Source organism: Ostrinia nubilalis, chromosome 7 (genome assembly GCF_963855985.1).
Source record: "Ostrinia nubilalis chromosome 7, ilOstNubi1.1, whole genome shotgun sequence".
NCBI classification, from domain to species: domain Eukaryota; kingdom Metazoa; phylum Arthropoda; class Insecta; order Lepidoptera; family Crambidae; genus Ostrinia; species Ostrinia nubilalis.
Window position 1 is genome coordinate 10,789,462 of NC_087094.1, and position 17,335 is coordinate 10,806,796.

The 17,335-nt window shown below is 36.9% G+C and overlaps 1 protein-coding gene across 2 annotated transcripts; it reads left to right on the forward strand.

Annotated features, from left to right (window-relative positions):
- Positions 1–900: 900 nt before the first annotated feature.
- On the forward strand, positions 901–16,519 carry LOC135073626 (proton channel OtopLc-like). Of its 2 annotated transcripts, none has more exons than XM_063967784.1 (14): positions 901–1,007; positions 4,348–4,454; positions 6,551–6,712; positions 7,194–7,358; positions 11,047–11,161; positions 11,244–11,346; positions 11,652–11,762; positions 11,840–12,288; positions 12,430–12,529; positions 13,353–13,525; positions 13,748–13,862; positions 14,524–14,678; positions 15,417–15,563; positions 16,290–16,519. In XM_063967784.1, the coding sequence occupies exons 2-14, from the start codon at positions 4,348–4,350 to the stop codon at positions 16,461–16,463; spliced, it is 2,076 nt and encodes a 691-aa protein (XP_063823854.1). In that variant the 5' UTR covers positions 901–1,007; the 3' UTR covers positions 16,464–16,519. The 2 variants fall into 2 exon arrangements, with proteins under 2 accessions (XP_063823854.1, XP_063823855.1); XM_063967785.1 differs by lacking the exon at positions 901–1,007 and adding an exon at positions 3,845–4,046.
- Positions 16,520–17,335: the final 816 nt, after the last annotated feature.

Genomic DNA, 17,335 nt, shown 5'->3' on the forward strand with positions numbered 1-17,335 from the left:
AATGACTTTTAAAACATTTTTTTTAAATTAGTTAAAGTAGGTATGTTTGGAACCATATCTGGGCTATAACTAGGTAGGAATGTTTATAACTCAGTAATAACAAAACAGATGATCTATTTTTCTAAACTTAACGCATAGTCTTCCGGCCAATATCTACTTATGAAAAAACTTCCACTACTTTTTATTTGTAAGGTTGCACTTAAAGAATATTAGTAGGCACTAGGTACCTATTGATATTACCTTACAAAATTAATTCTAGATCATGTATCTAGACGTTTTAATTTCATTTCCATTTTACTTCCGATAATAAAACAACGTATCAACGTCGATGACCACTACGTCGTCTGTCACGCAAAAATTGAATCGCATAAAAATGGCATGTGGAAATCGTTCTTTTTACACGCTTCACCAGTTAACTTGACATGCAGCGGCAGGAAATTAAATAATAATGCAGTTTTCCACATGTATGTCCCGGCGCATCGTAAACTAATAACTGAACACAGGACGCTCGGGCGCTTCGCAGAGGATGCTAGTTATTAGCGTGGGTTTTGCTTAGTTACCTGCCTAAGAGCTTCTTTAATTTTCACTTAATATGAAGGAAATTCCACAAAGTGCAGAGGAAATAAAATTGATCAACGAGAAACGATAAGTTCCTTTGAACCGCAAAAAGCCACAGATAATGGTGGCTGCAAATTCATAGAGTGCAGTTACTTTTATTTTATAACTTTATTCGTCGCCTGGAGCTTATACACGAAGTGCTATCACTTAACTGTGTTTTATAAATCTCTATATTACCTATGTTTTACAGCTGTTTCCTGATTTTCGTGTAATACGTCACGATTCGTGTGCGATGGAGTCGTGCGGAATAAATTGGTGGCATAATTATCGAGTGGTCTGACAGATCCGAGGTGCGAACGCCAAAAATCAGTGCCGGGGAGACACGATGGTGACCACCTGAGTGGACTTGAGAAAATATTTTATAGTGCTCGCACAAGAAAGGAATCAAAGTAAGTGACATTTTCATTTTAAGTTAAGTATTTCACATGTTTTTTTTTGTCTTTACGACAAAACATAATAATGCATAATACTCGTATAAGGTTTAGTATAATAATACTGCAATTAAATTATCGAAATATAGGTGTGTACCTATTTTTGTTCGGTTTATTTTCATTATCTTTATAACTTGATTTTTTTTAGAGCATACTTAAGATACTTAGTGTAGTTGTCTGGAAGAGACCGGTATCTAGCGATAGGGCCATTTTAAAAGTGCTCAAACTTTATTTGCGTTTTTTTTTTTGTAAAACTAAAAATACATCGCATATTTTCCTAGTATTTACAAGGAGTACGTACTTACTCGTATATAAGTAGTACTAACTTAAGACTTTCATGGAAACTGAGACGGTTTCTATCTGCTTTGTGCTGCTTTTTAAGATTCTGTTATCGAACTAAGACCTTTATCAAACATATGCGGATATAATGCGCCGTAATCTCCTACTGTGTATGCACACTAGATACTTCAGTGCATATCCTCTTGTTGATATACCTACTCGTACTTTATAATTTATGGTTGTTTCGTTTCCATCTCATGATTGTTATGGTATTTGCTTTAAAAATTCGTTTTGCAAACTTTGCAAATAAAGATGTGATGACCTTTCTATTGTTTCTTTAGATATCAGGGTAAGTAGAGCTAATAACTGGTACTGAAATCGACTAATTAAGTGTACCTAATTAACTTTGTTTTTTATTTACATACATAGAAAAGTACTATTAATGTATCTTTCTTTATCCTGGAATTATAATCAGCTACTACTTTCCGAAAATATGCTGCGTTATACTTAACGCTAACGATACTTATAAAGAACAGATTTCTTTAACACGAATTACCGCAGCTCCAGTCAATCTGCGACTTTCCTATACATAAGATGTTATTACGACGCAATCAATAGAAATGTTGCAAGGTCAAACAATTCAAGTAAATGCTATCATTCGCTCTGAAAATGTAAATTGACTTTATGCGCAGTTTTATGAATACCAATGTGTAAGCATTTATTAGATTGTTTGTGCGCGTAACAGATGCAAATTGAGACAGATCACGACGCTGGGCGCTAACGAGCAGAGTGCTACCTACATGACTCTATATCGCTCTAGTGCCTACAATATAAAACATGTTAAATGTAAAAGTGATACACCACATGTAGAGATATGCAAGACTTGCACATAGTAGGTGTCGTGTTTAATGAACGCATAATCGATAGACCAAGAGGCGTCTCAGTGCAATTCAAATTCAAACTTAAATTCTTTAGACTTAAATTGTAAGCAAAGTTTTTATTGTGAAATGTTAAATAATAAGAGAATAGGTAATACCAAATTGTTTTTTTTGTAAAAGTATAGACCCTTTCCTATGTATGATATATGTACATAATTACACTTTTTCAGTTCAACATAACGTCTGTTTTTGCGTTATAGTAGTAGGCTAATAAACCTTTATTATGTAAAACCAAATATCCCAATAAGATTGATCAACAATGAGTTATCATTGAGAAGCATACATAATACAACAAGAACAATACATAAGTAAGTCCTTCTTAGACAGCCTTTTAAGGCCAGGTAAAGCGCAGTCAAAAGTTGCCACCTCAGTATTTGCGAACGGCTTTTTGTTTGCGTAAATCACAGAAAGTTTAGAGTGCAGCAAATCGTGGCATCAGGTGCGATACATTCACGCAAATATTTTATGAAAATACCAAGAATGTTATCGCTAAGGATGTGCTGACATCGATACTCTTGCCTGTATATTTTTAAGCACTTCTTGAAGGTTTTGAATACGAGTACCTACATCCCTTGCCATTTAGCCTTACAGTGTCATTAACAAAATAAAGAATTTCGATCCTAATACATAATTAGTAAAACTATGGTTATTTTTCAAAACAAAATATGCACGACTATGCTATTGTCTTAATTAAAAACAAATTGTGTTTAAGTGTAGCAATAAAATTAATTTACATGACAAAGTATGAAACTTACGACGTCAATCGTGGCTTGAACTGAAAGTGCTAAAAATAGAGACAAATCTCATCCACAGTAATTGTTTGTAGCGACAAAAAGCAATTAAAAAATAAATTAGCCGATATCGAGCCGAGTGTCGCGAGACATGACTACGGCGGCGTCGCGGCCGCATCCTACAGCCAAACGGTAAACACTTTGCTGTAATCTCGAGATGAGAAAACTTTCAGTTCTCTTAATTCAGAAACTTATTCAACAACCTAACAACCTTAGAGCGGACCGCCCGGCGGACGCAAGACAAACAAACTTACCTACTCTTTAATCTTACTCGTTCTGATACTACATTAAAATAAATTTAAAATATAAACTTTATTCCTCGTCTACTGGTTGGATTATAGGTGAGTACATTATAATTATAATAAAATACAGTCGCAATTAAATATCAATACTAAAAAATTTAAATTCTAAAAACATTGATTAGGTACACATCAGCATCTAGTAATTAGTAGAAAAGGGATGTATTAGTAGGTAGTTTCATTAAACAACAAAATTCTGTATGTTTTAAAATATAACTCTCAATATATTCGTTTAAAAATATTAATGATAAAATAATAATCCATAACATCAACTTACAATAATAACGTTGTCGCTACATTTCATACTCCGCTCAACACATATTTGTCAGGCGTAATCAGCTCACTGACAGCGCCGAACAGCTCTCGAGTGGTATAATCCTATCGGAAAGATCGCAGACATTAAGGGGATTAAGGTGCCTACGTAACAGAACTTCATGAAGACGCCGACACCTCATGTAAACAAAAACTTATCATTTGGCGCGGCTCGCCCTGCCGCACGCATGTCTCGTGACCAAATGTGCCTCCACGACGCGAAAATGGAAAAATAAGAAAAGAACTTTTACTGGAAGCAATTTGGATGTACCGTGTCAATTCAATTACTTGCGTTCAGCGCCCCAGTGTCGTGTCGGAGATTAGAGCAATGAAAAAATATTTCAGAAAAACATCTAGCAAACATTTAGAAATAGACAGGTGTGTACAGTGAAAATTAAACATGTTTTCTAAATATTGCATCGGCTTGAGTTTTCCTGGACGTCCATATTATAAAGACAAATGAGATCCCTTAAAGTTACTGACACAGTATTAATTAAAGGCATGTAAAGGGCACGCGCTATCTTTAGTAAGCTAGCATCACAACCAAATGAGGTCACTCTGACGCAGTTTTCTAGTTGACAACACGAACCATTCTTTGTCTGCCGAAAACCGATTGAGAATTGAAAAGACACGTGCGGCTGTTAAGCTGTGGAGATAATGTTGGAATTATTCTGTTCAGATGAGTCCGGCCAAGCGTCCGCTGAGCGAGTCGGCCGACCCGCGCCCGAGCGTCACCGTCACCGATATGGACACCGTGCACGAAGAAAATGATAACGACAATGACAGGTATTTTTATCATTCTTTTTTTACAAAAAAGTAACATGCTAATTTTGTGCTTCAGCACCGACATAATACTAACACTCACTCAAAAGCCTGAGTGCATCTCTAATTTTAATAGTGATTAGAAATGTTACTACACATTTTCCGGCTATCAAAAAGACTATTATTTCCCACCTCTCGTTCTCACTGCTGCAACTCCTGTGTAGCAAGGATCTACAGCTTATTTTGCGGCTATCAGTAAAAAATGTTTCCAGAAAATAAGTACTATAAAACCATTTCCAATTAGCATTATCTGAAATATGTTTTAAAACAACAGCTTTCATGCCGACATAGTTCCACAAACCAATAGATATATTTCAAATAGAATAATCTTTGTTGCGCTGATATTTCCACCGCTAAAATCAATGTTTTTACCGCTGTAAAATCAGATGCTGGTTAAAAAATGAAGCTATTTTTTTGAAAGCATAGGAAATGAATAACGTCGCTCGGCAGACGGTCGGCAGTCGTCATAAACAAAGCGCACTGTGGATTCTAACCATTTAATTAAAGTTTCTTTTGAATTTTTCTCCATTGTAACCGTTAGTTCAGCTTTATCTTATCTTAATACGGAATCACTCCCGCTTATTATTTTATGATGTTACTTTCTTTCGGATTAATTTTATCGATTATTGTAATTTAGTTAATGCACTAGAGAATAAGTACTACATTATTTGTATTACTCTGAAGGACTTAAGTAGGTACCTATATGTTTAGTCTTTTAGAGACCTGAATATCAGAAAAGAATCAGCACATAGTGTTCATATAAAATACTAGCCACCGTAGTGGGAATATTGTTATATTTTGTTATTCATGATAGGTTCGTGTGCATAGAAAGCTTAGGAAGACGTTTCCGGGGAACGTATGCACATTTTGGAGATTTTGCTCAAAGCCATGTAGTCCAAATAGTTCAATGCGACGCCGGTACAGACATTTCTTTAAATATTGATACTACAGTATGCGCTATTCCTTCAAGCGTTTGTTTAGTTTACAGAAATGGGTATCCGTAGCTGCCGCATTTTATTTGCATCATGAACATTTGCCTACCGATTAACTTTTTACTGACTACTTTTTATAGCAAAAATAGCCTTTGACCTACTCGTAAATAACTTTAGTCGTGAATAAAAATGTTACCAAGAAAATCAGTTAAACTAAAAACCTTTTTCCACCTTCATTTTTCACGGAAAAATATGCAAAAACTGCAAACTGAGCATCACAAATATTTTATCTAGCCAACAACAGTCCAACAACAGTTCGCTTAATGACCTCAACTCAATAATAAAATGTTTTGTACTCTTCTGTAACTGTACAGGCACTGGCATGGCGTTCATACAGTTAGTTGAATGTTTTACCTGTGGTTTTACCAAATACAAATCATTTACATAAGCACCTATTTTTCCCAAGTTTTTCTAGAAAATTCAAAATCAGAGCATGCTGTGTGGCACCATGGCGCATGGCAGTATGACGCGCATACACAAAGAGGGATTTTGGTGCGGAGGCAGCTTCGAAAATATTTATGACGTTTGATAGACTGCTTTGTGTAGATACTTACGCCAGATTTAGTTCCCGCCTGGTATATTGACACCCAATATCGGCGAAAATTCCTTTGATTTGTCAAGTTTTGTAAAAACTCTCTCAGTCAAGCTGTCCACAGCTTCAACCGTGTAGATTTCCGTCTATTACAAAAAATCATTGTGATTTGTGTATAATATCTACATTTGAAAAACATAACCCTCCTTCTGGCGCAGCTGTAATTTTAAAACTTTTTATGGGGAATCAATTAATTCAAATGTATACTGTCTAAAGGCTTTCTCCAAGGTCAAGTCTATTTTTATATCAAAAGTCGTTCGTTGAAAAGGTAACAGCCAGACGGACAAAATTAGTTTTGTTGTATTTTTTTTTTATCCACAACAAGGAAGCTCTTGGCCTGTATCTAACCTGATGGTAAGTGACGATCAGGCCGAAGGTGGAAGCGAGCTTCACCCGGAATCCTCAACCACGGAGGTTATTTCTTATAAAAATCTGTCTTATCTCACGGTTCTATTTAACCATGTTTTCTTTAACAGTGATGAATCGTCGTACTCAGACGTACACAGGCTCCGGGAGCGGACCCGGGCCATGCTGGGCACGCCAGCCGACCCGCTGGTGCAGCACGCCCATTCACAGCCCAGCAGCCGCAGAATGTCCTCTGACATGGAGGCAAAGCTCGCTGCCAACCTCAACACCAGGTAACACTGCAGTTTTTAGAAAAAGTTTCGGTTCATCATTTTTATCCGAACGCATCTTATGATACCTACTGGCTGATAGACTTGACATGCACAACAAAAAAGTAGTCTCGTTCCAAATGACAATTAAAACCTTTTTTGATTACTGATCATTTATAAAAAAAAAGTTACTAAAGTACGGCTCACACTGGTTTATCTTTTGTTTTGATTTTTGTAGAGTTCTAATTTCAAAATTAAGTTAGTAAAATTCTACCAATATTAAAATTTTTGTTTTGGTTGAGAATTTGTTTTTTCTGTAAGTTAGAGTTATATTTCAGTTAAATGATAATCTGCAATTAAGTTTAATACTTACTCTCTGAATCCTTTATTGATGATAGAAGAGGACTAGAAGTAAAATTGTTGGAATCAGAAATTTCGATTTTCGAGGAAGCAGTTTATTCTTCATCAATGAATCATGGATAACTGTGGTTTGTATTTTCAACAGGCGACCATCGGCCATAATCGCAGCGTTTCGCCGGCCATCGCAAGCGCTGGCGCTATGTGCGGCGACGCAGCGCCGGTTCCTCTCTGAGCTGGCGCCGCACTCGCGCGCCTCCGTCGCCTCCACCATCCACGAGCAACCGCCTTCAGCCGCCGACATATTGGGGCAGTGAGTACCAGATTACACAGCCATACCTTTGATTGCTACGTGGAATAGTGTTGATATTGAGATCAATGAGACTCTTATGTGCATTTCAATCTCGTAGAATCGTCATCTCCCGAACGTATCAGTCTTATTTACAAAAGGTCCTAAAGTATATTGGCATTTGGCGTAACCTTGGTCAGTTAAACCGATATTTCGGCACTATTGCAAGCGCCATGATCACGGAGGCGTACATATTCGTTTTAAAAATCTCTCCTCAGATGCAGAGGTGCAGAACACATAAATGAAAAAAAACCATCATTATACTCGTACACTGAATTTACGATCGTTTGCTGTTGAAAAAAAAAACATAATATCTGTTGATAATACCGGTATCAATAACTTTTGAAACAATGACGTTAAAATAAAATATTTAAAACACTACTAGTCAGTGTCACCTCGTAATCCTTTTTACAAAACTGTGATGGCCAGTTGTCACACTGCCACATAAATCAAAAGTAGGGGCCAGCTGCTCGCGACGCCGACACCGGACATCTTGTGTCAGGGCCACCGCGACCGCAGGCTTATGCCCTCTATTTTGCTTACCCAAATTAAAACAATTACAAAAGCCCTTATAACTGTTATAGTCAAACCTCGAAGTTCCGGCACTCCTAGGTTTGACTAGTCAATCCTCAGGTCTGACTAGAAGTCTTATGCCCGTTTTCACCATCAATCCCTAATTTTAAAGCGACTTTTATGAAATATTAGGCAATACCTAACAGGAATTTCGTTTTCACCAACACATAAGGGACACCTTAGGCCTTATGGGATCACTTTAAAACAGGGGCCCGATTTTCGGCCGCCTAAGTGTTAGGTGACAGTTATATTGTCAATGACGCTTATTCGGAAAAATGGAAACTGAATTAAATGATTTTTTTGAAGCTTTTTATGCAATTGAGACAGTGGAAACACTTTTTCACTCAAGTTTATTCAGGCGGCCACATAATAATATTATAGAGTGAGACAGGATTACATACGGTATAGATAGTAGGTATTGGTCACTCATAACTTCTCATAACCAAGCTATATTTCTGGCTTCGTTTGTAGTCCCTAGAGCCCTAACAATACCTTATAATTAGATATAATAAAGATTTGATAGGAAGGAGGGCTGCACTAAGGCTTTCTTGGCCTCAGTGGGGGTAAATGAAACACAACGCGGACGGTTGATATCTGGTTTATTACTGTTATGCTATTGCTATATACAAGATTTACACAATTCAATGTGTCCAGTCCAATGTGCCGTCGGTGTAGAGTGCCTACGGTGCACGTTGAGGGTTCATGGGCCAGTCGGCTAGCACGTAGGTCGCGGTCGATGCTGACGTGCTCGTACAGTATCCTTGTGGGCAAGTAAAATTTTAACCAATTTATATTTTTCCATGAGGGAAAAATTTTGCTTCATTTCTTTTTCCCGTTGTCGTTTTTATCGTTAAATCGCACAAAACTACACACAGAACTCAACAAAATATCTATCAAAATCAAGATGTACATTTATTTTTATTTTCATTTATTGTGGTGCAGCAGTCATCTTGACATTTACTTTTTTTAAGGCAAAGGAATTCCATTATGCACCCAAACCACAGATTACATAATAGCCCAAATGTCTTTTTTGACTTTGATAATAACTCAAAAATACAAAAAGACATTAGTTTTGGTCAACTATTTCTTAGTTTTACTTTTATTTCATTTGTTTCTGTGAAATACGTAAGATATTCCCAATAAAATATTTTATCGGAAAGTACCGGTTTTTCAAACGTCACTAGGCGCACGAAGAAACGCCACCTGACAAAAGAGTCCCTACTTAGGTTTACTATAGCATGGTGAAAACGAACTTAGGTTAGTGGACAGTTTAGGCGATCGTTTAACCAAAGTGATATTTAGTTAGCAAACGCTTATGGGATTGATGGTGAAAACGGGCATTAGTCAAAGCCCAAACATTTCGACCTTTGACTAAATAATGTTAGTCAAACCTAGGAGTAACTAATTTGGTCAGGCAAAGGTCGAAACTCAATTTAATGAAATCGGGGTTTGACTAGTCAAACCTCAATTAAGATTTTAAACTAAACTATACTTAATTCTGATCTCAAACTTATTGCATAGGCGTTACGACGGTCGGTTTTCACGCGCACGCGCAGCTATCTCTTTAGGTGAAGGTACGAGTAACTAAACTTATACAGTAATCAGGTTGGTTGTCAGTGTTTCTAGATCGATCTTGATTAATTACTAATTTTTAGGGTTCTGTTACCTCAAAGGATAAATAGTTTAGACCCTATTATTATGACTTGGCTAAATGTTGTCTGTCACCAGGCTCGTATCTCATGAATCATTCACTTAAAAAATAAATAATTCAATAAAATACTTAAATATTTAAGGGGGGCTCCCATACAGCAAACGCGACTTGTTGCAGTTTTTTACTTGATATTAATTAAAACGGAAACAGGTGAACCCTAGGTTGAAATATTCACATAATTTTAGTTGCATTTTAAAAATAAATCATAAAATTAAAATAAAATAAATATTTAAGGGGGCTCCCATACAACAAAAGTGAGCGAATCCGACTCACACATGGCTGGTTTTCTATTTTCCGTCTACTTTTGACCGAGTCTGTCAGTCGTTTCTAGGATTGACTAGGCAAAGCCCGAAACAGATTATTTTAGTTTCGACGTCTGACTGAACCGTTTAGGCACTTCTAGGTTTGACTTAGTCAAAGGCCGAAATAAGAATTTACTTCGGGGTTTGCCTGAAGGCCTTGGTCAAACCTAGGATATACCAGTCATTCCGCGAAGAGACTGCATATCGACCTTTGACTATGACATAACAACTACAAGTGACTCCTACTCGAAAATTGATCGTTTTTAACATGAAGACATGGGTTGGGTTGAAATATAATCATCATAATCATTTCAGCCATAGGTAGGACGTCCACTGCTGAAAAATAAGCCTCCCCCAATGACTTCCATATAACCGGTTGGCAACGGCCTGCATCCAGCGACTTCCTGTTACCTATAATGGGTTAAAAACTAATATTGATTTTAAAAACATAATAAATGTACCATAGTACTTCGGTAAAAAAAGCACTCCAATCGATTGACATATACCTATTAGGTCAAAATATTTCATGTATGTTGTTATCATATCGCACGTTTTCCATCAGATCTAAAATCTCTATAACATATCTTCGTCGGCAATCCCCTTACAAACCGAATTCACTTAAACAGAACATCAATGAGATGGTCGGGCACTTAGTGCTGAATACGGGAGCAGAGGCCTATTTAGAGGTAAATAATATTCAGTCGGATAACGTCATGCCGTCCGCATTATAGCGGGCACAATGCGGCGCCTACTACGCGTCAACACCATTCAAAAGCACACCCTTTATTTGTTAATAGAGAGACAGGTTGACAATGCCGCGCGGAGCATTCAACATACGCCTCCGATGAACGTAATTAAAATGTGAAAATGTTTATGTCGCTGCCATATCGCGAGGCCGCATTCGAGTTATCTAGTTAAATTCGAAACAGAGCAAGTTGGCAGTGAACATCCGATATCGTTTTCCGACGATACAGATATTTCATAGGGTTTTGTAGCGATATTTCTCTGCTCATTTTAATTCTAGGAACTTTATTACAAAGTATATAACATATGTTGCTTGTTACAGTGAGGCTTTAAGCAAAGCGCTATCGGCTTTGTACGCCAAACTAATAGTGGTATTAGGATTAGCCTTCCCCGTGACTGAAGTCATCGCAAATGGAGTCCCAGAAGCTTATTATCAGGTATGAAAATAATTATCAAAAAGAATCATTTAATAAGTATATAAATTCTAAAAATTATGTTAAGTAATTTACTTCTTTTCAGGGTTTCTATTTATACCTGTACTTGGTATCCGTTTTATTCGTTATATTCCAGTACGCAAATATTATGAGACAGAAGGCCGTCAGCATGATTATTCATACATACGGTAAAATATTTATCTAATTTGGTAGAGCTAAGACAATAAAAAGTAAACACACTTTGGGTGATTAGCCACATTTGCCTAACAAAATGCGACATTAAAATCACATCTTGTTTGCATAATTACAAACGCGAAGAATATTGCCTTCTTTAGTTTTCATTCCACTAACGTTTTCAGCCATTCGTATAAATGTACCGGAAAATTTCCTCTGTCCCCACACTCACACATGCATAGGTAGACTAATTACAAAATAAATGGAATCATTAGAGTTAGAGAAAAAAACACATTATATTATTATAGACTATTTTCAGATGACCCTGAAAAAGAGGATAAAAATGGTAAAACTACTCCTAATGAAAAACCTAAACCAAAAGAAACTATTGCTAGATATGGCAGTTTCTACCTCAGGCTTGGAGCTATTGGTGAGTCACTGACAGATTTCAGGCCATAATCCGAATGCTATTTCATCTCTAATGTTACTCGTAAACTTGTTTCACAGCTTTTGGAATCGGCTCTATGGTTCACAGTGGATTAGAGTTCGGGGAGTACTTTGAAATGACTGACAACTGCCGGTCGGTAATGTCGGCCGCCACGCCCGCGCTGCGTATGGCCCTCACCCTGGCACAAATGCAGTTCATATTCCTTACTAATAAAGACATCGAGACCGGCGCTTACAAACTCATACAAAGGTTCGGCTTCATGCACATGATCGCAACAAACCTCTGCGAATGGTTGTACGTGCTAGTTGAAGAGACGAAACACGAAATTCACCATTTAGAACATTCGATCATGTCTACACATAATAGCACACATGGAAATATTACCGAGTCATGCAGAAGGTCCAACATGATGGGAACCCTGCTACAAAACGCGTCTCCCTTCCTTTTTCCATGTACTATTGAATACTCGCTGATCTGCGCTGTCATACTTTACGAGATGTGGAAAGAGGTACGATTGTTATTATATTTTTTAATGTTGCTAGTCAACTCAGGCTCTAAAAAGTGATAATATTTTCTTTTTAAGGAACGTCGCAATATACCGTTAATATAGATCAAAGAAGCCTTATCATCACACTTCTTTACTTTGTAGGTCAAATGCACCCCGGAGGACTTTGAAAAGAAATTCAATTATGTTAAAAACAAGTCACGAAATAACTCCGTTACCCCGGAGAAAATACTTCAACAGTTTGGTAAGAAGGTCTTAATTTGGCAACTTTTACACTTATTTCCCGATATTATTTTATCAGGCCTTTAATTAGGTATTTGTCGAGATTACGGCTTGAAAACACAAAATAAACGTACAACGTTCTTGGAAAATATTGCCAGTTCTTTTTTGTGCAGTGTTCCAATCCCGCGTCCTATATTTTAATAACCAACACGACCGAGAACTGAAGCGTAAAGTATATTACTATTAAAGTTATGAATCTGTTATGACAGTAATCGCAACTACTGTGATTTACGGGTAGAGGGATAAGCTACATAATTCTATCATAGCTATGATAGGCGAAATAATAGAGTCAGTAATATTATTTTCACAGTAAATTGTAAATATTAGTGGTCCAATTATACCTAATTACTTACCTTTAATTGGACTTATCTACACACACTTCACTGCGAAAGTCTTGTACCCCAGCGTATTTGTTTTAAATAATCTTTATTCTCATCAGAACTCAGGTTGTTCTTTTACATATTGTATATCTCGCAATGTTTAAATTTTGGCTAAGGACTATATTTTGTGAATAACAAGACGCGAGTAACTACGTCAATTTTATACAAACCCATAACACAAAATAGGTATTATTGTTATTGTTTTTTTTTTTTCAAATCCTCCATTTGCCTCTGGTATACAGGGTGTCCTAAAAAGTAGTGTCAAGCCGGAGGTAGAGCATCACTAGGGCTATCCTCTGGGCTTCGGCTTGACACTACTTTTTGGGATATCCTGTATATTACAAAGGACCATTCTTCTGTAGTGAAGACTAAATGACATGATGATGATGATAATTGTTTTTTCAGCGGGCATGCTAGGGGTAGGCACGCCGCAGGGCAGCCGCGCGGCGCTGCACCACTTTTCAGTGGACTGCTCCCACGCACACCGCGGCCTTTTCGGTGGAATCCTCATCATCGTGCTGACTATCATATCCCTTATCATGTTCTTCGTCCTCGCCAGTAGCCCAGCTACGATTAATGTAAGATTTTATATGTACTCTAATATTTGTCAAAAAAAACCTCGTGTACAGACGACAGCACATCAGACTACACATATTTTGCAAATTCGCCCTAATTTTACAAACAGAAAATGTTTTTGTTTGAAGCTTTATGTGCCGTCACCTGTACACAAATACTTATTTAATTACTTGGCAAACAAATATTTTAAGACATTTAGTTAACTAACTGTGATATTTTTTCAGGACGCCATATTTGAAGTTAATATTTGTGAATTGATATTGTATTCGATCACAATACTAACAGTACTAGTGGCCTTAAAACAAATGAGGGTTTTGCCATACAAAAGAAAAGCACAAGGTAATGTATATAAAAGCAATATTTATTGTACATAAAAGGTATTTCCAAAGACAAAATAGAAGTTACAAAACATTTTTGTGGATCTTGTTTAGTATGTTGCTTTATTCAAGTCTCAGGGCAAGTTTTACAGGTTCCTAGTTGTAGAGTTTCAGATTATCTGACTTCTAATGGTTCTTCGAATGGTTACCGGTTACTTTATCTGCCAGCTCTTTATCTGAGACCTGTAATACCAATGTTTGTTGGCGATGTTGGGAACCCTATGTGATCTCATAAGACTCTATCTCTAACTCTATATCTTCTATTGTGTTTCTATTCGCTGGCACTTCAAGGGCTACCGCGTGTAGTGAAAGAGGTCCAATTTCTTATGAGAATAAAACAAATGCGCATTTTTTTTTTCGGTTGTTGGCTTTACACGGCTTGTGTGTTGCCACAAATGCGCATTAGAAGTTCATAAAAAATAAATCAACTGACGATCGTAGTTCGTACCGACAACTCTTTTCACTTGTTTTCTATAAATAAGTTTTTAAAATAGTGGTTTCGTTCCAGCGGTAAGGTCCATAAACAAATGCGCGTTAGAAGTTCGTAAAAAGTAAAACAATTGACGATCGTGCCGACTTTCACTTGTTTTCTGTAAGTTTTTAAAATGGTGGTTTGGTTCCAGCCGTGTTGGGCTTGGACACGTCGCTGCTGATCCTGGCGCAGACAGGCATGTTCGTGTACTGCATGTTCAGCCTCATCGGCAGCCACCACACGCTGCGCAAGAGTAACAGTGGCGGCCTTACTGGATTTTTCGCTGAGTTCTTATCTTTTATTCAGGTAAGAACAATATCATTTTTCAATGTCATTTTTCAGTAGAAACATTTTTGCGTCTTTGTTAGAAATAAGAAATGTAAGGTGGGCCGATGACCTCATAAAGGTAGCAGGAAGGCACTGGATGCAGGTTACTACCAACGCGATGTGGAAATTATTGGAGGAGGCCTATGGCCTATGTCTATGTGGACGTCCTGTGGCTGAAAGATGATGATGAAGTTTTATAAAATTTTATAATTATAAAAAAACAAACGAAGGAAAGGGAGGTGACCAACTTTCATGCCACTGTCACGGCTTGTTCCAATTTCAGTTTTGCCGAACGGAAACCGAACTTTTCAGTCAAACGGAAGAGTATAGGCTCGTATTATTATGGCATGTGTCCCTATAAATGTGTGTAATAAGTTTTAAATACAAGGTGACTTTGCAATAAGTATCCAAATTTTTAGAAGCGACTCAGAATCAGTAACTTCATCGCTTCTATTGCTTCGTTCATAGAAAAATATACGTATACACAGTTAACTTCGAACCTTAATAGACATAATGGTGCGCGAAAATACCTCAGCCTTAACCTTTCAAAATTAAGATACGGGCACCCGCGAAATAGATTTTCAATATTTTTTTTCGCATAAATACGATCCACGATTAAAAATAATTAAGATAAAGTTGTATTGTTAAATTGTTCTATAGAGCTTTTGGACACTGATTACAAAATCACCCTGTATACTCATAAATATGTGTTTCCAGACAATCCTGCAGTCTCTGTTCATAATCGACGCATGGTGGCGCCGCTGCAGCTCCTCTGAGCAGCGGCGGGAGAAGCCGGGCCGCCAGCTGGTCACATTCTTGCTCGTCGCCAACATGGCCATGTGGACCATCAACACTCTTGAGAAGGTAATAAGCATTAAAATTTAAACATGTTTGTATCAAAAATAAGGGGAATAAATACGATTCTGTCTATTATGTCCTTACTTGCACTGTAATAAAGAAGACAAAATTCGGAATAACTTGATGTCATCGGTGATATACTTATGTTGGACTAAATCGATTTTTAATTCATTACATTATTCGACACTGTTGTTACAATACTTAAAATTTTCTAAAAAAGAAGTTCAATCAGACAAAACTATTTATTGCACGTACCCTCGAAGGAACACAGCTTCCTACATTATTATTTCATATCATTATGTCTTCATATAGTAGAATGATTTAGGTATCCTGAAAGGTAATACGGCTGAAATACTTTACAGACTTATTCTGGTGTTAACTAAGCCAATATTGCATTATTCTAATGACCACTTTGGCAACTGTATGCACGACCACGGCCGACCGGCTTAGTGGTCGCAGCCGAACCTATTGCCTGCAGCCCGGAGCGAGCAAATGTTTTTGTGGCTGCCCACTGCCCGGGCCAATAAACTGCTAAAGCTAATTAAATCGACTCTACAAATAAATACATTCTACATACAGCCATTTAATCAAGAGCTAACATTTTCAAATATTTAGGTATACCTTGAAAGGTCCGTATGTAAAAATAAGTGTACTTTGAGTAAAAAAACGTCATATTATAACTCAAGGTTCGTGAAAAGAAAATCTTTAAATAACTTTTTATCTCGTTTTCAGAATCGAGCAGAGTTCAGGCCAGCCCACCTTGACTTCTACGGACCTTGGGCGTGGACGATCATCACCCACGTATCCATGCCGCTAGCGATCTTCTACCGATTCCACTCCACCATCTGTCTCTTCGAAATCTGGAAAAACAGTTTCAAGAATAAACCTATCTATTTAAATGTATAGCGCCGAAGCAGTCACAATGATAATGTTACGAATAAAAATAAACAACTTTATACCTATTTACGGGATTATTTATTTATTTTTGAAACCACTCATCAATTTATCAGGGTTTGACGTTGTGTCAATGATGTAAAATTTGTGGACCTAAAATACAAATATTTTAAATGATCCACATTTTGAATGGTTTTAAAACTCTTTAAAACAGCAAAACACATAAGACACAATCTGAAATATTATTATAGTTATTATTATGAGTGTATGTTGTTTAAATAAGTATTAAGAAGGACATTAACAGAACCGAATATTGACTGGAGATCGTGATGGCACTATTAACACGTCGTCCTTTGTCACGAGCCAATATCCAGCAACAATACAACGCTAATTACCTGCATTAACTAAACAGACATATAATTATTTCATTACTGTGTAGGTATATGCCATATGGTACTAACTACTAATGTACAGTGGAATTCACTTAGTTACCAGCTTCATCATGCAAAATCAATACCAACAGATTTTTTAACTGTGAAAATTATTCTTCATTATGAGAAATGCTTTCTACAAATTATCTTGGACGATTTTTTTACATAAGAAACATGGTTAACATACGAGTACAAAAATAATGCACAGAATAAATGAATGTATAATATCTGCATAATTCATACAAAGGATTGTATAGCTAGGTAGGTACCTACTATTAAACAATAATAATAGGACGTGTCTACAACAAAAAAAAATTATGACAGCAAGCACTAAAGGCTTCTATGAATCTCTTGACAAGATTTGTACAATAATTTGATTTATTTCAATGTAGCGTGAACTTTTCGATTGCAATGAGTAACGATGCCAATACACTAGGAATAACTCAGAACTGT

What these genes read in the sequence shown, in the direction of transcription:
- LOC135073626 (XM_063967784.1), top strand. Translation starts at nt 4,348, where the DNA reads ATGAGTCCGGCCAAGCGTCCGCTGAGCGAGTCGGCCGACCCGCGCCCG. An exon ending in GCTGCCAACCTCAACACCAG is followed by an intron (nt 6,713 to 7,193) that starts GTAACACTGCAG and finishes TATTTTCAACAG; the next exon opens with GCGACCATCGGCCATAATCG. An exon ending in TTTACGAGATGTGGAAAGAG is followed by an intron (nt 12,289 to 12,429) that starts GTACGATTGTTA and finishes TTTACTTTGTAG; the next exon opens with GTCAAATGCACCCCGGAGGA.